Genomic DNA, 21,775 nt, shown 5'->3' with positions numbered 1-21,775 from the left:
AATGCCGGAGATGTCACTGCTCTGCAGTTATACTGTACATATAGCAATGCACAGTACAACCTCACACTCCCAGCACCTAGTGCAATGCCGGAGATGTCACTGCTCTGCAGGAATACTGTACATATAGCAACGCATAGTACAACCTCACACTCCCAGCACCGAGTGCAATGCCGGAGATGTCACTGCTCTGCAGGTATACTGTACATATAGCAACATATAGTACAACCTCACACTCCCAGCACCTAGTGCAATGCCGGAGATGTCACTGCTCTGCAGGTATACTGTACATATAGCAACACATAGTACAACCTCACACTCACTACACCTAGTGCAATGCCGGAGATGTCACTGCTCTGCAGGTATACTGTACATATAGCAACGCATAGTACAACCTCACACTCCCAGCACCGAGTGCAATGCCGGAGATGTCACTGCTCTGCAGGTATACTGTACATATAGCAATGCACAGTACAACCTCACACTCCCTACACCTAGTGCAGTGATGGCTAACCTTGACACTCCAGCTGTTATTGAACTACACATCCCAGCATACCCTGCATCAGTTTTGCTATTTGGCCATGCTAAAACTGATGCAGGGCATGCTGGGATGTGTAGTTAACAAAAGCTGGAGAATCAAGGTTAGCCATCACTGACCTAGAGCAATGCCAGAGAGGGAAGTGTTATGTTAAACAAGCCAGAAAGGATTCTGAAAGTGTTTGCATCACAGACCACAGGCGGAATTTCCCTTTTTTTCTGGAATCTACTAATTGGTCATGAGATCAGGAGGCGATGTATATGGGGGAGTCTGGGATCTATGTCCTCATGTGGAAGCTCAGGGGATTTCTGTGCAAACGTCAGATATACAGAGAGAGATAGTTGGTGAGGCAGTAGATCTGTTCTGCGGGTTACACTGCACAGCACACAGCTTGCTGGGAGGATGCTAAGCTCCATGCTGCCTCTGCTGTTAGTTATACAGACAGGTGAGTGACACTACTGGCCCAGATTATCCACACGTTACTTATCTTTATTCTATCAGAACGTTTCCCCACGTGATCGGATTCGCTGACCGCCAAACTTCGGGATTCCCAGAACCTCAGTGTTAGTAACACTGAGCCAATGCTAGAAACACTTTGGGTTACAAAAATATTCGTTTTTAGGAACTTAAATCCAAGCAAAGAAATTCATCCTGAATTTGTGTATGTAGGTTGATTTTCTAATACGAATACCAAGGACCTTATTGAATTTCCCTTTTCTATAAAGCAGGGGTTCTCAAACTCTGTCCTCAGGACCCCCCACAGAGTTCACGTTTTCCAGGACACCCGGCAGGTGCACAGGTGCACTCATTACTGACTGACACATTTCAAAAGATCACAGGTGGGGCTAATTATTTCACTTGTGATTCTGTGAGGAGACCTGCGCTGTGTGGGGTCCTGACGACCGAGGTTGAGAACCTGTAATATAAACCTAATAGTCCCGAAAGGGTTTTATAGTGTTAAAAATAAAAAAATACTTTATAAAAGTGGATATTTTGCACCTAGAATTCTAATCGGATCACACGATTCTACACAAAATGCGTAATTGACCTAAACGGACCGGCAACTTATTGGACAGCTACAGGTTGGGAAGAATGCCTCCCTGTATGGTCCGGACATGTAGCAAAAACCGGAACGGTCCGGAAAACACGGGGCAGGCAGCTGTAATTTCTCCTTCCCTATGTCCCTGGTGAAAGCTATTATAGGCATCCCCCTGGACAAGACACCCCCAGGATGGGGCACCCCCCAGGGTCTTGTACTGGTCCGGTTTTTACATAGTCCCATTGTGATGTTCCACAATCACGTATAGGTGTAGGTGGTCAGTACCTGAGACTCCGGACTTTTCTTCTGACACTGCTCTGCTGGGTCTGGCCGACTTCACTCGCCTGCAGTTCGGAGGGTGGAGGGACAAAACTTCCCGGGGAAAACAATACCTCTAAACAACCCCACAAACCGGTCTATACACGTTGGGTCGGTGATCAGAATAATTTATTTAGGCTGCTACGGAATGCGAGATCACCGTTAGGGCAGAAAAGAGTTATTCATACAATAACAGTTCAACCGATAATCAATAACAGGTACACAACCTTTACGCTGTCAAGTATTAAGTATTACGGTGGCAATATAAAATACCCTGCAATATAAATATTGTGCGCAATGGGGCCCGCTGTAAATCCCGTAGGCCACAAGTCACACAATATACAATTCTAACAATACCGCTGTGAACCTGTATACAGCAGGGAGTAAGGGTCACACAATAAAGGATTTGCAATTACACTTATAAAACGCTGTACGTTCACACAGTTAGTAGAAATACTAGAAAAGGGTCCATAAATCAAAAGAACACTGAGTCCCTGAGTTTTGGCACTAAGCCAATGAATACAACTATCGCAAAGATAGTCACTGGTTCAATGCGGCAGTGAACTGACAAACATCCCCCAGTCCGGGGGTTTTAGGCTGCAAGGTGAAGGCAGGCTGTTCTGAGTTGGCCCCAATTAAAGGGCGCAGGTGATACAATGAAAGGCGGGAATTGCAGTGGGGTTAGGGGCCTGCTTCCTTGGTGACCCCTTGTGTGTCCCCTCTTGTACAGTCCCCAATTGGATTACTATTGATGACAGCAATCCCTATTGCAGGCCAAATGCTGGCCGACTGGCCGGATGTATGGCGCCAAAGGGGTATCAGGCTGGCTGAGTGGCTGGCGGTATCTTGGGCACTGTGCTGGGGCTGGTGACCTGGCTGAAACAGTACCTGGTGACCTGGTGCAGTTGCAGGCTCCTGCCCGTCACGAGCAAGGACTCGGCACGCTTCAACGCTGATGCCTCCGCAGTGTAGGATCCTCTTCACCGGGGACACTAGTGGGGGCGCTGCAGGCGCGGCGTTGCCCCACTCAGTGACTCCGCCGGCTCTCCGGTCTCTGCTGCGGCGTAGCGGGCTGCCTCCGGGTCCTCTTCTCCTGCTTACCGCACGGCGTCTCTCCTACCCGGCGGCGACGTCACTCTTCCGCACCCGGGTGTCAGCCGCCTCGCGATCTCTCTCTTCAGCTGCGGCAGCGCGCTTCTCCGACTCCGGCTCTCTCACGCTGTCGGGTCCCTCCTCACACGCCGTCCCCGTCCGTCACCTTCCTCCTCGGGGCGTCTCCGTCGCCTCTTCGCGCCACCAGCCTTCTCCTCCCCTCTCAGTTCCCGCTCCGTTTTCTCTGAGCCCGGATTGGTGGACGGGCAACCCCGTCCTTAAATGGCCGCCCGCCATCTTGGATGAGGGCACCGCTGCCCACCAATGTCAAAAGCGAACATAACAAACAGAAACCCTTGGCTGGGTCCAAAACGGGGCACTTCCAAGTTCTGGGGTGCCACATGCCTCCCTGCTAGAAAAATGCCAGTCCGCAGGCATTATATCGGGGTTGGCAGTAGTCCAGTTCCAGTCTTTTGGTACAAAACAAAACATTTAAGGCCTGGGCATTTCTGCATAACTAATACCCTTACATTCCGGTGAGGAGAGGTTAGGGAGCAATTTGCAATATACAATCATACTGAAAGAAAGTGCTTTACATTCTATACCGCAAGGGTAAGATACCCTTGGTTGGACGTTCCGACCTGCGTGGCTGTACCACCGGTGGACGGACCTCCGGGGAATCGTGACCGGACACTGACGGGGGTTCCTCCGCCACAGGAGTGGGGGATACCCCTGCAAGGAAGGGTGCTGGGGCACTCATGAAGACTAACATATCAGTGGGGCTGTCCCAAGGCATGCCCCCCCAGGTCTCCTGCCCCTCCACCTCAGGCGAGACTCTCGATTCCGCGGGGACTTCGGCAGTGCAAAGCTTGAGCTGGTCCCTTGCCACCACGCTGATGGTTCCTCCAGGGGTCTTCCGGATCTCGTAGGTGTATCGGTCACCCGCGGGCGTTCTGACGACTGTGTACGGTTCATTCTCCCACATGGCGTCGAGTTTACTTGAGCGGTGATTCCGTTTCTTCCATACGGAGTCTCCTACTTTCAGGGGTGCGGGCCGGTTGTTAGCGTTGTAGTCCCTGCCTTGCCGGCGTTGGGCACTTTCCATCCGCTGAGTAACGACTTCCCTAGCAGCGTCAATCCTCTGCTGGTGCTCACGGACCCAGTCGGTCTGGGGTCGAATTGGTGGGCCTTCTATCGGGGCCAGTTCCAGGTCTTGCGGCAGCTTGCCCTTGCGGCCGAACATTAAGTAGTATGGGGTGAAGCCGGTGGAACAGTGTTCGGCGTTATTGTAGAGGTACGCCAGTTCGGGAAGTAGGGTCGGCCACCTATTCCGATCTCCGGCTGACAGACTGCGGAGCATACCGATGACGGTCTGGTTAGCCCGTTCGCAGAGCCCGTTCCCCTGGGGGTGGTAGGCCAGAGTCCGGATCTTTTGGCAGCCGTAGTAGGAGCATAGCTCGTGGAAGAGTTGAGACTCGAAGGCGGGCCCCTGGTCCGTGAGAATGCAGTCGGGATAGCCATAGGGTCGGGCGAAATACTTGAGGAATTGCTCCGCGGTGGTCCTGGCGGTGAGATCTCGGACTGGAACGACCACCAGGAATTTACTGTAGTGGTCGGTAATGGTCAAGGCATATTGGTGGCCACTGGAGCTGGGTTCGAGCTTGACGTGGTCGAGAGCCACGATCTGTAGCGGGCGTTGGGTGGTGATGGAGTGCAAGGGGTCCCTCTGGGAAGCGTCAGGGGACCTCTTTAAGCTGCAGGGGACGCAGTCTCGGCACCATGTCTCCACATCTTCCCGCATACCCACCCAGAAATATCGGGTGCGCAGGATGGCTTCAGTCTTCTGCACCCCAAAATGGCCGGACTTGTCGTGATACGCGGCCAGGAGCACTGGGGCCTGTCTTCTGGGGACAATTATTTGAACCACGGGGTGGTGCGTGCCGGGATCTACGCTGTCCCTAATCAGGATACCTTCTTCCTCCCGAAATCTGTCGCGGTGCCTCAACAGTTTCACCAGCTCAGGGTCAGCGTCTTTGCGTTGGTGCCTGTCTAGCTGACGGTGTTGACGTAGTAGTACCAGGAGTTCTTTCAATACTGGGTCTTGGCGTTGAATCTTCTCCCAGTCGGCAGTAGGGGTGTCTAGCAGCCCACCTCTCTGGAGACGTGGCTCTGTGACGGACAGGGGGTCTGAGGTGACCACGTTCCTTGTTTTGTACGTCCCGAAGGAGGGCATCTCCACCTCTTCACTCGGGTCTCCTTCTTCTTCCGGAGCGTCGATGACCGGCAACCTGGAGAGAGCATCAGCATTAGCGTTAGCCTTGCCGCTGCGGTAGTTTGTCGTATACCTGTAGTTAGCGAGGCGCGACATCCACCGCTGTTCCAGGGCTCCCAGTTTGGCATTTTGCAAGTGGACTAGCGGGTTGTTGTCAGTCATGACCACAAACGGGGTGGCAGCAAGGTAGTGCTTGAATTTTTCCGTCACGGCCCACACCAGGGCAAGCATCTCTAACTTGAAAGCGCTATAGTTTTCACAGTTTCTTTCGGTCTTGCGAAGGCCTCTGCTGGCATATGCTATTACACGTTCGTGCCCATTCTGGGTCTGGGAGAGCACAGCACCGAGCCCGCGGTTGCTGGCATCCGTGTAAAGCTGGAACGGCTTGTCGTAATCGGGGTAGGCCAATAAGGGGGCGTCTATCAGGGATCTTTTCAGCTGGTCGAAAGCCTGCTGTTGGTCTTCTCCCCAGGTGACGGGGGCTGACCCCCTTCGTTCCTGGCCCGACTGGCCTCTCAACAGCTCATGTAGGGGGGACGCTACCTTTGCGAAATTCTCAATGAATCTTCGGTAGTAGCCCACGAACCCCAGATAACTGCGGACCTCTCTGACGGTCTTGGGCGCTGGCCAGTCTCTGACGACAGTGATTTTCTCTGGATCGGGCATCACGCCTTCCGCGCTAACGACATGCCCGAGGTACTGTACTCTGGGCTTCAGCAGGTGACATTTGCTGGGCTTCAGCTTCAAACCGCTCTGTATTAGTCGTTTGAAGACCTCGTCCAGGTGCTGCAGGTGATCGTCATAGCTCCTTGAGAAAATGATCACGTCGTCTAGATAGAGGAGCACCATTTCGAAGTTGTGCTGCCCAAGGCAGTGCTCCATCACACGCTGGAACGTGGCGGGGGCGTTACAGAGTCCGAAGGGCATTCTGTCGAACTCGAACAGGCCCATTGGCGTCGTGAAGGCCGTCTTCTCTCTGTCTTCTGGGGCCATCTGGACCTGCCAGTACCCGCTGGTCAGGTCAAGGGTCGAGAAGTATTCCGCCTTTTTCAGGGCCGTGAGCGACTCCTCGATCCTAGGGAGCGGATAGGCGTCCTTATGGGTCACGGCGTTCAGTTTGCGGTAGTCCACGCAGAAGCGTAGACTACCGTCCTTCTTTTTGACGATCACAAGGGGGGCCGCCCAGGGGCTATGGCTTTCTTTGATGACACCAGCCTCTTTCATTTCGGTGATCATGTTCCGAACGGGCTGGTACATGGCTGGTGGGAGGGGTCGGTGCCTTTCTTTGACCGGGGGAGCCGATCCTGTAGGGATGTGGTGGTATACCTTTTCTGCTTTACCGAAGTCGCTCGGGTGTTGACTGAACGCGGCAGCATTCCGTTCCACAACGCAGAGGACCCCCTCTCGCTTCTCGGCCGGAGTGTCCCCATCTCCGATCTGTATGGCTGCGTGCCAGGGGGGTTCGCTGTCGCCCCTCTCTCCTTCCATCACCCCTTGTTGAGCCGCCACGGCGCTTTGCCCCAAGATGTCCTGGAAGTCCACCCAGCTGATCCTGGCCACTTGACAGTACTTGTATAGTCTGACTGCGTATGGGTGTGGATTCAGCAGCCTCACTGGTACTCTCCCTTGGACCACCTTCGCCAGGGTCCTGGCAACTGCGAAGGGCTGTCGACCGTCGGAATCGCAGGGTTCTATCAGGGCTTCGTAGTCCCTGCCTCCTGGGCCTGTCCTGGCCTTGCACCAGACGACTTGCTCTGAGTTTGGGCGCAGGAGGATCGGGCGGCGGTCTGCGATTCGGGCCTTCCCCACTTCTCCTTGTTCGTTGACGAACCTCTGCTGACCCGTGATCAGTCGCACTGTTTGCTGCAAAGCCTTCTTCTCTTGGGGGGGGGCTGTTCTCATTTCCCACTGTAATGCTTCCACTACTTCGCCCGGGCAATTCCTTAGCACATTCATGCCCAGTATTATCGGCGGCAAGTATTCGTTGGAGTTGGTGGTGACTAGGAACCCCTGTTGGCCCAGGGTGGCTTTTCCCACTTGGACATCAGTTTCCCAATATCCTTGGAAGGTGATAGGCTGGCCGTTACTGGCTAGTAGGTGTAACCAGGTTGCGGGGGGAGACACGATGTCTTCCTGCGCCCAGTGCTGTAGGAAGTCGGTGATCCTGATGGTGGACACCTGTGACCCTGTGTCCAACAGGGCTGTCATCTGTACCCCGTTCACTCTGATGCTCAGGTGGGGGCATTCCCCGACGTATCGGGGCCACCATTCTGCTGGTGGTGTCGGACCGGTTAGTGCATCTCCTCCCGAGGGTCGGTCCCTTGCCTCGGGGTCCCCTCGTTTAAAGCCGTTTCTGGGCAATTTCTCTCGACGTGTCCGCTCAGCCGGCACCTCCGGCAGATCGGTCGCCCTTGCTGGTCGAATTGATCAGATGGTCTTCGGCCGGACTCGCGTGTGACTTCCCATCTTGGGCGGTTCCTTGGGCCACGGTCTTGCCGCCATTCCCCTTGTCGACTTCTGCCTTGGTTTCTGTCTAAGTCTTCTAATTTCTGTGACATGCGCGTCATATTATTAGTTAGCTCGGACATCTGGCGAGTCAGCACGTCGAGCGGGCTTGGTTCTGCGGGGGCTTGTGCCTGTTGCGTAACGGGCCTACTTGGGTATAGGGTGTCCGTGATTTGCCCTTTTGGGGACTGTTGGTAGACCTCTCCTTCTGCCGACTCCTCATCTTCATCCCGGCCACTCTGGTTCATGCCCAGGATCTGCAGGGCGGTCTCTTTAAATTTGGCGAAGGAGCTGTCAGGTTGTTGCCGCCTCCACATACGTAATTGTGACTTGACTGCCTCCTCTCTCGCTCCTTCGATGAAAAGGTTGGTCAATGTTTCATCTACTAGTTCTTTCGGTGTCTTTTCTCTCAGTTGTATGGCCTTCATGGCTTCCTGCAAGCTTAGCGCGTATTCCCGCAGAGGCTCGTTCGGTCGCTGCTTTCTTGAATACAGGCGACTCTTCAAATCTGCTATCGTCTTCGATTCAAAGATCTCCCGCAGTTTTTCAAAGATTTGCTCTGCCGTCTCTTTTTCGTTGGCCTCCCACGTCCTTACTTCCCGTAGCGCTGGGCCTCTCAGTTGCCCCACCAAAATTTCTACGGCTTGTTTGTTGCCGAGCCGGTACAGCTGTGTCATGGAAAGTATCCGGTTTTTGAATTCTTTCAGCGTGTGTGTCCCTGGGGTGTTGTTTCCTGAGTACGTCGGTACCCAGGGTGCGCCAAAGTAGTATGGCATGGTGATTGGTGCCGCTGGGTTCCCTTCCCCAGGTGATGCAGGGAGTCGTCTCCTCCTTCTGGTTGATGTGGGCGCCTCCGATTGGTCCGAGTCCGACATCATTGAAAATCCTGTTCGCGGATGCCAAGTGTGATGTTCCACAATCACGTATAGGTGTAGGTGGTCAGTACCTGAGACTCCGGACTTTTCTTCTGACACTGCTCTGCTGGGTCTGGCCGACTTCACTCGCCTGCAGTTCGGAGGGTGGAGGGACAAAACTTCCCGGGGAAAACAATACCTCTAAACAACCCCACAAACCGGTCTATACACGTTGGGTCGGTGATCAGAATAATTTATTTAGGCTGCTACGGAATGCGAGATCACCGTTAGGGCAGAAAAGAGTTATTCATACAATAACAGTTCAACCGATAATCAATAACAGGTACACAACCTTTACGCTGTCAAGTATTAAGTATTACGGTGGCAATATAAAATACCCTGCAATATAAATATTGTGCGCAATGGGGCCCGCTGTAAATCCCGTAGGCCACAAGTCACACAATATACAATTCTAACAATACCGCTGTGAACCTGTATACAGCAGGGAGTAAGGGTCACACAATAAAGGATTTGCAATTACACTTATAAAACGCTGTACGTTCACACAGTTAGTAGAAATACTAGAAAAGGGTCCATAAATCAAAAGAACACTGAGTCCCTGAGTTTTGGCACTAAGCCAATGAATACAACTATCGCAAAGATAGTCACTGGTTCAATGCGGCAGTGAACTGACAAACATCCCCCAGTCCGGGGGTTTTAGGCTGCAAGGTGAAGGCAGGCTGTTCTGAGTTGGCCCCAATTGAAAGGGCGCAGGTGATACAATGAAAGGCGGGAATTGCAGTGGGGTTAGGGGCCTGCTTCCTTGGTGACCCCTTGTGTGTCCCCTCTTGTACAGTCCCCAATTGGATTACTATTGATGACAGCAATCCCTATTGCAGGCCAAATGCTGGCCGACTGGCCGGATGTATGGCGCCAAAGGGGTATCAGGCTGGCTGAGTGGCTGGCGGTATCTGGGGCACTGTGCTGGGGCTGGTGACCTGGCTGAAACAGTACCTGGTGACCTGGTGCAGTTGCAGGCTCCTGCCCGTCACGAGCAAGGACTCGGCACGCTTCAACGCTGATGCCTCCGCAGTGTAGGATCCTCTTCACCGGGGACACTAGTGGGGGCGCTGCAGGCGCGGCGTTGCCCCACTCAGTGACTCCGCCGGCTCTCCGGTCTCTGCTGCGGCGTAGCGGGCTGCCTCCGGGTCCTCTTCTCCTGCTTACCGCACGGCGTCTCTCCTACCCGGCGGCGACGTCACTCTTCCGCACCCGGGTGTCAGCCGCCTCGCGATCTCTCTCTTCAGCTGCGGCAGCGCGCTTCTCCGACTCCGGCTCTCTCACGCTGTCGGGTCCCTCCTCACACGCCGTCCCCGTCCGTCACCTTCCTCCTCGGGGCGTCTCCGTCGCCTCTTCGCGCCATCAGCCTTCTCCTCCCCTCTCAGTTCCCGCTCCGTTTTCTCTGAGCCCGGATTGGTGGACGGGCAACCCCGTCCTTAAATGGCCGCCCGCCATCTTGGATGAGGGCACCGCTGCCCACCAATGTCAAAAGCGAACATAACAAACAGAAACCCTTGGCTGGGTCCAAAACGGGGCACTTCCAAGTTCTGGGGTGCCACACCATGGTGGTGTCAGGTTGGGGGGACTAGTCCACTCTTCTGGGGGTACGGGAGCACCATCTAATATTTGGGAGACTCTGGAAATGTCCGTTTCGTGGCTGCACTGGATGCAAGGTGTGATGGACTGCACAGATCCTGTTCTGAGGAGCTTACAATCTGGCAGGTCATGAGTCATGATGAGGGTGTCCCATGCTGTATTGTTATTGGGTAAGTGATGATGATGTGTGTGTCTCCGCAGGTAACGCTTATGGCACAGAACCCGTCACCCAGGTAACAGGAATACGAGGACGTTCTATACGTCTGTCGCCGGATCCTCCACCAGGGTTCATCACTACAAACATCATCTGGAGCCATTTGTCCCCAGACCACCTGGTGGCGTCCTTCTCCTCGGGGTCGCCAGACACCATGTATCAGTCTCCTTTCCACGGGAGGGTTCAGCTTCTCCATAACATCACACTGGAGGTCCTAGATCTGGACCTCGGGGACACTGGGATGTTCAAATGCCGGATGGTGGATAAGGAAGGACACCAGGTGCTTCATAACTTCCACCTTAAGGTCCATGGTAAGAGCTCCACACCGGAGAAACCGCTACGCACTTCAGGGGAGATGTATCAAAATATTTGAGAGAAAAGTGGAGAAGTTGCCTAGAGCAACCCATCGGCTTCTACCTAACATGTACCTAGTACAGTCTATAAAGTACCAGAAGCTGGTTGGTTGCCATTGGAAACCTCTACTCTATCTGTTTTTATGGTTGAGACATCTCTCCCATTATGTAGAGTGCATCACACAGTAACCAATCAGATCCTAGCTAGCATTTACGGGTGTGGATCAGTTGGTCACCAGCAAGTTGATAGTCATTAGGTCGACACCATTAGATTGACATGCATTTAGGTCGACATGAGTTAAGGTCGACATGTAGGAAGGTAGAGATGACTTTAGGTCGACATTGAAACAGACGACTTGGTTTTGTTTTTTCTAAACGGAATGTCAACACAATCAACATAAACACAAAAACGTTGCCTGTTTTAGTGTTTATGTTGACTGTGTTGACATTCCGTTACAAAAAAAACACACAACGTCGGCTTTTTCAATGTCAACCTAATGACCCTGTCGAACTAATGAACCTGTCGACTTAACCCATGTTGACCTTAAGTCATGTCGACCTAAATGCATGTCAACCTAATGGTGTCGACCTAATGCTTGTCTACCATCATGCCGTATACCCATTTAATTTGGACGGTTTATAAAATAATAGCTAGAAGCTTATTGGTTGCCATGGGCAACTTAAATGTACATTTTGGGAGGTTTGATATATATCCCCCAGTTTGATATGTGGAATAAGGAGATTACAGAAAGAACATCATAAAATTTACTTTTACTGTAATGTTTAGTAAAAAAGTTGCAAAATAAAGGACACAAAACATACATAGGGCGGTGCATTTTCACTTGAGCATATCTGTACTGCACCATATAGTTATATCAGATGGGACACGGTGTGATGTTCTATGGACTGATATTTTAATAAAATTGGTGCTTGTGGAGTTTGTTACGACACCAGTTCATTTGTGTGTATTCACAACAGTGAGTTATACTTCCTGGGAAGATAAATACACTCCTATTACATTTCTAGTGTTAATTCTAAAGATGAGTCACATGCGAGCAAAAACAATGAAGGTACTCAGTTATCACTACTCCATAGATGGGAGTTAGTTCTGGGGGCAGATTTTGGATGAACATGAAATGATAATTCTTAGCTCAAGGAGGTAAACAGGCTAAACGCCCCTAAATATTTCCTACAATGCGGTATGATGGACAGGCGGTAACATGTGAAGGCCACAATGGGCTCACACCCCGCGTGGACAGGGGTCCGATCACCAGTGTGCTCGTCAGAAAGCGGGCACAGACACAGACTCGGGCCTGAGTTCACCTGTCTGTTGGGGGAAGATCATGGTGTATGACAGTGTGACACCACCAATCAGCCTGTGAGCCGGTTAGTCAGAGGTGCGCAGTGACGGACGTCATACACCGCACCTCTGTCCGGGCAGACTCCGGAGTACAGGAGACCGCTAAAGCGCTCCACTTAAGCCACACAGATCAAAATGCACTCACTGGGGAGGGTAACATTGGGCAAACACACGTGCGTGTGTGTGTGTCCCATGTCCCCCACCCCATCGAGGAGACGGTCATTGATCACTAGCAAGTTGCTAGACGGTCATTAGGTTGACACCATTAGGTCGACATGAATTTAGATCGACATGTATCTAGGTCAACATGCAGGAAGGTCGACATGAGTCTAGGTCGACATGGGTTAGGTCGCAGGGTCATTAGGTCGACATGGGTTCGGTCAAAAGGTCAGCATGGGTTTTTTCACTGTTTTTTGAGCCGACATGTGCCGACAGGCGGTATTTCATGCCCTACCATCCACTAGGGCGTGGTGGGAGAATAAACTAGTGTGCTGAGCGCAGCGAGGCACCGTGCCCGAAGCATGGCGAACACAGCGAGCCATGCGAGGGGACGCGGTGGACTTTAACCTGTGTCCATGTCAACTGTGTCGACATTCGGGTAAAAAAAAAACATGAAAACTCCATGTTAACCTTTTGACTGTCAACCTAACCCGTGTCAAACTAATAACACTGTCGACCTAATGACCCTGTCGACCTAACCCATGTCGACCTAGACTCATGTCGACCTAAATGCATGTCAACCTAATGGTGTCGACCTAATGACTGTCTAACAACTTGCTGGTGACCAACTGACCCCCATTGAATGCATTTTGATCTGTTTAGCTACACTGTCATACACCCCAATCTTCCCCCAAAAGGCAGGAGAACTCCGGCCTGAGTCTGTGCCTGTGCCCGCTTTCTGGCTAGTACATCAGTGATCGGACCCCTGTCCACGCCGGGTGTGAGCCCATTGTGGGATCAGAGCAGGCCTTCATAGCCTCATACCCTTCCGTCTCACATTACTGTCTGTCCATCATACCGCATTGTAGCAAATATTTAGGGCAGTGGTTCCCAAACTTTTTGAATCAAGGCACCCTAAAGTATCAGAATATTTTTCACGGCACCCCTAGGCCAAAAGTTGGTTACTAATTTCTGGAAAAATATTTAAAAAGTTGCAATTTAAATGTTTCCTTAGGTCCACGTATGTGGTGAGAAACATATTCACTTCTGTTTACCCACATATTATTAACTGGAAGCTACAAGCACTGATTTTGCCTATTTCATTGGCCATAAATAACTTGAATTGGTTCTGGACCACCAACCTGAGGCACCCCTGCAAGTGCTCCAAAGAACCCCAGGGAGCCTAGGCGCACAGTTTGGGAACCACTGATTTAGAGGGGTTTAGCCTGTTTACCTCCTTGAGCTAAGAATTATCATTTCATGTTCATCCAAAATCTGCCCCCAGAACTATCTCCCATCTAAGGAGTAGTGATATCTGGAGTACCTGAATTGTTTTTGTTCGCATGTGGCTCATTTTTAGAATTAACACTAGAAAAGAAATAGGAAGAAGTATTATTCACTGCTGTGAATACACACAGATTAACTGGTATCATAACCAACTCCACAAGCTCCGATTTTTCGAAAAGATCAGTCCCTAGATGTTAATCCCTTCAATGCACCACACAGAGATGTTCTTTCTTTATTCTGTATCATTGATATCATTTTCCAGTGCGACTGGTTTCTTCTTGTCTTTCTCTGATATGCGGAATATAATTGAATATTGATATTAGTGTGAGTTTTCTGCTCCCTCATTGTCTCTCTCCTAGAAGCGGTGGTCACACCGGAGGTCAAAGTGTTTATGTCGAGAGGAAGCACAGACTGTACCGTGTTTCTAAGCTGTAACGCAACAGTGGGGACTGATGTGACCTACAGCTGGGTGATAGACCGCGGGTCCGGGATTTATGGGAATACAACCTACAGTCTGTTTGATGACAGCCGCTTGCTTAGGCTTCTCCTGTCCCCCACTGATCAGGACGTTTCCTTCACCTGCACAGTAACCAATCCTGTCAGCCAGGAGAATGCAACCGTGATGCTTCGGGAGAGCTGCTCATTTCATCCAGGTAAGTACATATGTTCTATGTGGGAACACATATAGAAGTAGAAGACTGTATACTCTGAAAGCGCCATTGTGACAGCCACAGGGCCAGGGTACTGAAAGGGCCATTGTGACAGCCATGGGGCCAGGGTACTGAAAGGGCCAGTGTGACAGCCATGAGGCCAGGGTACTGAAAGGGCCATTGTGACAACCATGGGGCCAGGGTACTGAAAGGGCAAATATGACAGCCATGGGGCCAGGGTTCTGAAAGGGCCAGTGTGAAAGCTACAGGCCCAGGGTACTGGAAGGGACAGTGTGACAACCACAGGGCCAGGGTACTGAAAGGGCCATTGTGACAGCCATGAGGCCAGGGTACTTAAAGGGCCATTGTGACAACCATAGGGCCAGGGTACTGAAAGGGCAATTGTGACAGCCACAGGGCCAGGGTACTGAAAGGGCCATTGTGAAACCCACAGGCCCAGGGTACTGAAAGGTCCACGGTGACAGTCAAAAGGCCAGGGTACTGAAAGGGTCATTGTGAAAGCCATGAGGGGGGGCCAGGGTACTGAAAGGGCCATTGTGACAGCCATGGGGCCAGGGTACTGAAAGGGCCAGTGTGACAGCCATGGGGCCAGGGTACTGAAAGGGCCAGTGTGACAGCCATGGGGCCAGGGTACTGAAAGGGCCATTTTGACAACCATGGGGCCAGGGTACTGAAAGGGCAAATATGACAGCCATGGGGCCAGGGTTCTGAAAGGGCCAGTGTGAAAGCTACAGACCCAGGGTACTGGAAGGGACAGTGTGACAACCACAGGGCCAGGGTACTGAAAGGGCCATTGTGACAGCCATGAGGCCAGGGTACTGAAAGGGCCATTGTGACAACCATAGGGCCAGGGTACTGAAAGGGCAATTGTGACAGCCACAGGGCCAGGGTACTGAAAGGGCCATTGTAAAACCCACAGGCCCAGGGTACTGAAAGGTCCACGGTGACAGTCAAAAGGCCAGGGTACTGAAAGGGTCAGTGTGACAGCCATGGGGCCAGGGTACTGAAAGGGCCATTGTGACAACCATGGGGCCAGGGTACTGAAAGGGCAAATATGACAGCCATGGGGCAAGGGTACTGAAAGGGTCATTGTGAAAGCCAAAGGGCCAGGGTACAGAAAGGGACATTGTGACAGCCCATGGGGGGGGGGGGGGGGTACCGAAAGGGCCATTTTGACTGAATGCGGCACACACCTGGCTTGGAACATACCCTTCCAGACGAGGTTCCCTGCACCTGGGCACTGTGCTTCCTCAGCATTTGTTTATGGGTCCTATGTCACTGTAAGGGAACTATATATATCAAGACTCAGAGAGAGATAGTGGAGAATCATCTTCATCTAAGCCTTGAAGAGATAAAGTGGCGGGAGATAAACTAGCTGCCAATCCACTCATAACAGGAAATATACTCATGTGTTTGATAAATGACAGTTTTGAGCTGATTGACTGGTGCTGTATCTTTGTCTACTTTATCTCTCTCCCAGGCTTAGTAAATAATGCTAGACCCATTTGACAGCCACAGGGCCAGGGCACTGAAAGGGCCATTGCGACAGCCACAGGGCCAGGGTACTGAAAGGGCCAATGTGACAGCCACGGGGCCATTGTGTGTGTGTGTGTGTGTGTGTGTGTGTGTGTGTGTGTGTGTATATATATATATTGACCACAAATATGGGGCATGGCCTTCCGCCAGCTAGGCCACAACCCATTTTAAAAGGAGGCGTGGCTTTGTGGGAGCTAGGCCACACCCACTTATTTAAATGTTATTGGGCTTTTTGTCTAACCTTAACATTTTTGGCTCAGTGCCACTGATTGGTTGGCTACCCCTGTGCTAGATAAATGACAGAAGTTAGAAGCTGATTCAGTTTTGTGCAACTTCTCTACTTTATCTCTCTTTCCCTAGTTGATGCATCTCTCCCTTAAGTCTCAGCCCTTATTACTGTATGTGTGTGTTCTTTCCTATGTTCACGTGTTATATGTAACAGGAGCGTCAGTGTGTGTTGCTGTAACATGGTGGCAGTAGTCAGGCAGGACCGCACCACATAATCTGTGCTAACAGTAATATGAGCGGTAAAGCATCCCTACAGTAACTAGTAATGTGTCTGGCTTCTGTCTCCCTCCCCTGGGTCACGGAGACCTCTGATAAGAGCTTGTTCTCTCGCTACAGGCGCAGACTATGGTGTGTACGGCGGTAACATAATCCTGTGTATCGGGGTAATTCTCACAGTCTCCTTTATTTCCATGGTGTTCTGTGTCTATCTCTGCACCAGAAACTCAGGTAAGAACAACCCACTCGTGTCCCCAGTTTCAGTCTACTCCTGTCCCCGATTTCAGCCCACTCGTGTCCCCTGTACCAGCCCACTCGTGTCCGCAGTCCAGCCCACTCGTGTCCGCAGTCCAGCCCACTCGTGTCCGCAGTCCAGCCCACTCGTGTCCCCTGTACCAGCCCACTCATGTCCGCAGTCCAGCCCACTCGTGTCCCCTGTACCAGCCCACTCGTGTCCGCGGTCCAGCCCACTCGTGTCCCCGGTTCATGCCCACTCGTGCCCACGGCCCAGCCCACTCGTGTCCCGATTCCAGCTCACTTCTGTCCCTGGTTCCAGTCCATGCATATTCCCAATTCCAACCAACTGGTGTCCCCTGTACCAGCACACTCGTGTCTCCAGTACCAGCCCACTCGTGTCTCCAGTACCAGCCCACTCATGTCCCCTGCACCAGCCCACTCGTGTCCCCTGCACCAGCCCACTCGTGTCCCCTGCACCAGCCCACTCGTGTCCCCTGCACCAGCCCACTCGTGTCCCCTGCACCAGCACACTCGTGTCCGCGGTCCAGCACACTCGTGTCCGCGGTCCAGCCCACTCGTGTCCCCGGTCCAGCCCACTCGTGTCCACGGTCCAGCCCACTCGTGTCCGCGGTCCAGCCCACTCGTGTCCCTGGTTCCAGCCCACTAGTGTCTGCGGTCCAGCCCACTCGTGTCCCTGGTTCCAGCCCACTAGTGTCTGCGGTCCAGACCACTTGTGTCCCCGGTTCCAGCCAACTAGTGTCTGCGGTCCAGCCCACTCGTGTCCGTGGTCCAGCACACTCGTGTCCCTGGTTCCAGTCCATTGGTGTTCCCGGTTCCAGTCCACTCGTGTCCCCGGTTCCAGTCCACTCGTGTCCCCGGTTCCAGTCCACTCGTGTCCCCGGTTCCAGTCCACTCGTGTCCCCGGTTCCAATCCACTCGTGTCCCCGGTACCAGCCTATTTGTGTCCCCGGTACCAGCCCATTTGTGTCCCCGGTACCAGCCCATTCGTGTCCCCGGTACCAGCCCACTCGTGTCCCCGGTACCAGCCCACTCGTGTAGACAATAGACAATCCAACAGATTTTTTTAGACTCCTTTGATCGCTGACTGAGATTAGTAAAGTCATCAGCCTGACCCCATGCTGAGAAGGTCGGACCCACAGTTTGAGAACCGCTGGTCTAATCTATAGATGGCGCTGCTTAATACAAGCCTTTATGCTGAATCTTTCAGCACATGGACAGCTCCTCTGACTCAGATCAGTCCTCCTGGGTCAGGGTTGAGGGTGGTGTCCTCTGCACAGAGGGCCTTATTCTAGTTCACTCTTTATGACAAAATCCTTCTTAGATGGACAAAACCATGTGCACTGCAGGTGGGGCAGATGTAACTTGTGCAGAGAGAATTAGATTTGGATGGGGTTTTACTTCAAAGTGAGATCTATATTGCAGTGTAGAAATAAAGCAGCCAGTATTTACCCTGCACAGAAACAAAATAACTCACCCAAATCTAATTCTCTCTGCACATTTTACATCTGCCCCCCCTGCAGCGCTCATGGTTTTTGTCAGAAAGAGTGAATTAGAATAAGGCCCAGAGGTTGGTGTCCTCCGCACAGAGGGTGGTCTCCTCACAGTTGTCACGTAGGAGCCACACTGAGTGGCCATGATGCTGCAGCTCTCAGACTGCTCCTAACCTCCTCTTTACAGGCCCAGCTGACCACTTTAAGAACTGTTTTGTAGAAACCACCCCCTTCCCACCCTAGGCACACAAACCACCGCTACGGTGCTCCTGATTGGCTGCCGGACCACAAGCTCCATCTTGCTTGCGGACAGTGACAGATTAGAATTGATGAGGGCACTGTGCCGCTGCCTCTCCACGGATGCTGGTGTGCCAGCTGTAATCAGGTGGCCCCAACACCAGATTCCTCTGTGTGTCCCTGGACGGACCGGCCCATCTGGCATTCTACATGTACAGGGAGAAGTAGCTGAGTGGGGAACCATAGATCGGATATGAATGTCTGATAGAGATTGTGATGACGTAGCAGCACTCGGTGTACGGCTGTATCTATAAACTGTCTGTATTTCTGATGCAGGTAAACACAGAGTAAGGAAGAGACAGAGGGACAAGGAGACGCCAGCGCAGCAGGAGGAGGAGACTGCGCTCCAGGATCATGAAGAGACAGCAGCACAACAGAACAACATGTCACTACTATCACATGATGTAGAGACAGAAGTGTGACATCATCACACCATGACACAGAGACAGCTGTGTAGCATGCAATGGGAAGGCGGCACCGGAGCACACACAGGATAAATGTTTATATATCGGCCGGAAGTCAGACCATCATTATGGACTAAAGTCCAGCACTAGCACAATGCACATAGAAAGCAGAGGGTATATGGCCAAAGGAAATCCCTGGCATTCTGTGGTTCATAAGCAGCAGAGACATGCTGACACCTGCTGGCCAACTTTAATACAGCAATTGTATATCAGCAAACAACTTTATACGCTGTTGCGTGCCTGCGTGTGTAATGTACGTGACTCCTGGCATTGAGGGCTGGAGATGAGCAAGTGACGGACAGGCTGAGAATAGTGCAGGCGGTATTCTGCAGATACAAGCGCTAATCCTGGCGGATGCCTCACCGGATGTGTACAGCGCTGCGCATCAGCAGCAGGGAGACACTATTGTTACATCCCGTTTCTTCTTCCCTAGGGTCATCTTCAGCCATTATTTATTTTTAGATAAAATAAGAAACTATGTTTAGAAATTTTTTCCTACGGTGAAATTCATAATAATAATGTCCATGGTTACATGATGCGTCTGTGGTAATGGTGTGGGGCTGGACACACAGGTTATTTTATTTGGTGGCGAGTGCGCTGGGTCTGAGTGCGCCATAGTCAACTTTTCAGCGGCGGCATTGGGATTGCGGACGTGGGCCAGCATGGGGGCAGCAGCATCACAGAGGTCCTTCCCCTCTCCGAATCCAGGGCCTGCTGAGAGCCCGCCACATGTTCCTGGCAGAGCATGTAACCCCTGGCAGAGCAGGTTAATCCCATGGCAAAGAGTATGTTAACCCCTGGCAGAGCATGTAACTCCGGGCAGAGAATGTTAACCCCTGGCAGACCATTTAACCCATGGCAGAGCATGTAACCCCCTGGCAGAGAATGTTAACCCCTGGCAGAGCATGTAACTCCAGGCAGAGCATGTAAACCCATGGCAACGAGCATGTTAACCCCTGGCATCAAGCATGAAGCCCATAGCAATGAGCATTTAGGTAAGTGGAATTTACAAGGGTCAACAGTCCGTGGGGGCCCCAGGAAGTTGTTGTACCGGGGCCCAGGATTTCTCTTGGCGGCCCTGCAGATAATAGGCAGCAATAGGACATAATCATAAAAGAGCCGATACTGACCAGGGAGAAGTGATACCGGAGGGGCAGCTAGTACAGAGGTGGTGAGCCGATACTTACCAGGGAGCGGTGATACCGGAGGTGCAGCTAGTACAGAGGTGGTGAGCCGATACTGACCAGGGAGCGGTGATACCGGAGGTGCAGCTAGTACAGAGGTGGTGAGCCGATACTGACCAGGGAGCGGTGATACCGGAGGGGCAGCTAGTACAGAGGTGGTGAGCCGATACTGACCAGGGAGCGGTAATACCGGAGGGGCAGCTAGTACAGAGGTGGTGAGCCGATACTGACCGGGGAGCGGGGATACCGGAGGGGCAGCTAGTACAGAGGTGGTGGGCCGATACTGACCAGGGAGCGGTGATACCGGAGGTGCAGCTAGTACAGAGGTGTGGTGAGCCGATACTGACCAGGGAGCGGTGATACCAGAGGTGCAGCTAGTACAGAGGTGGTGGGCCGATACTGACCAGGGAGAAGTGATACCAGAGGTGCAGCTAGTACAGAGGTGAGGTGGTGATCCGATACTGACCAGGGAGAAGTGATACCAGAGGTGCAGCTAGTACAGAGGTGGTGAGCCGATACTGACCAGGGAGAAGTGATACCAGAGGTGCAGCTAGTACAGAGGTGGTGAGCCGATACAGACCAGGGAGCGGGGATACCGGAGGTGCAGCTAGTACAGAGGTGGTGAGCCGATACTGACCAGGGAGAAGTGATACCGGAGGTGCAGCTAGTACAGAGGTGGTGAGCCGATACTGACCAAGGAGAAGTGATACCGGAGGTGCAGCTAGTACAGAGGTGGTGAGCTGATACTGACCAGGGAGCGTTGATATTGGAGGTGCAGCTGGTACAGAGGTGGTGAACCGATACTGACCAGGGAGCGGGGATAACGGAGCTGCAGCTGGTACAGAGGTGGTGAGCTGATACTGACCAGGGAGCGGGGATACCGGAGGTGCAGCTAGTACAGAGGTGGTGAGCCGATACTGACCAGGGAGCGGTGATACCGGAGGTGCAGCTAGTACAGAGGTGGTGATCCGATACTGACCAGGGAGAAGTGATACCAGAGGTGCAGCTAGTACAGAGGTGGTGATCCGATACTGACCAGGGAGAAGTGATACCGGAGGTGCAGCTAGTACAGAGGTGGTGATCCGATACTGACCAGGGAGCGGGGATACCGGAGGTGCGGCTGGTACAGAGGTGGTGAGCCGATACTGACCAGGGAGAAGTGATACTGGAGGTGCAGCTAGTACAGAGGTGGTGAGCCGATACTGACCAGGGAGCGGTGATACCGGAGGTGCAGCTAGTACAGAGGTGGTGAGCCGATACTGACCAGGGAGAAGTGATACCAGAGGTGCAGCTAGTACAGAGGTGGTGATCCGATACTGACCAGGGAGAAGTGATACCGGAGGTGCAGCTAGTACAGAGGTGGTGATCCGATACTGACCAGGGAGAAGTGATACCGGAGGTGCAGCTAGTACAGAGGTGGTGAGCCGATACTGACCAGGGAGAAGTGATACCGGAGGTGCAGCTAGTACAGAGGTGGTGAGCCGATACTGACCAGAGAGCGTTGATATTGGAGGTGCAGCTGGTACAGAGGTGGTGAACCGATACTGACCAGGGAGCGGGGATACCGGAGGTGCGGCTGGTACAGTGGTGGTGAGCCGATACTGACCAGGTAGCGGGGATACGGGAGGTGCAGATAGTACAGAGGTGGTGAGCCGATACTGACCAGGGAGTGGGGATACCAGAGGTGCAGCTAGTACAGAGGTGGTGAGCCGATACTGACCAGGGAG

General features: G+C 52.5%; 1 protein-coding gene across 1 annotated transcript; it reads left to right on the top strand.

Annotated features, from left to right (window-relative positions):
- Positions 1 to 672: 672 nt before the first annotated feature.
- On the top strand, positions 673 to 19,395 carry LOC146050568 (SLAM family member 8-like). The gene is made up of 5 exons (XM_083167637.1): positions 673 to 980; positions 10,473 to 10,796; positions 14,004 to 14,297; positions 16,476 to 16,586; positions 18,677 to 19,395. The coding sequence occupies exons 1-5, from the start codon at positions 938 to 940 to the stop codon at positions 18,820 to 18,822; spliced, it is 918 nt and encodes a 305-aa protein (XP_083023763.1). The 5' UTR covers positions 673 to 937; the 3' UTR covers positions 18,823 to 19,395.
- Positions 19,396 to 21,775: the final 2,380 nt, after the last annotated feature.

The sequence above is a fragment of the Crinia signifera genome, chromosome 12, assembly GCF_055691185.1.
Source record: "Crinia signifera chromosome 12, ASM5569118v1, whole genome shotgun sequence".
NCBI classification, from domain to species: Eukaryota; Metazoa; Chordata; class Amphibia; order Anura; family Myobatrachidae; genus Crinia; species Crinia signifera.
This window is presented reverse-complemented; position numbering and strand designations above follow the sequence as displayed.

Coding starts and splice junctions, on each gene's coding strand:
- LOC146050568 (XM_083167637.1), top strand. CDS start 938: ATGCTAAGCTCCATGCTGCCTCTGCTGTTAGTTATACAGACAG. Junction 981..10,472: donor GCTGTTAGTTATACAGACAG/GTGAGTGACACT, acceptor GTGTCTCCGCAG/GTAACGCTTATGGCACAGAA. Junction 10,797..14,003: donor CTTCCACCTTAAGGTCCATG/GTAAGAGCTCCA, acceptor TCTCTCTCCTAG/AAGCGGTGGTCACACCGGAG.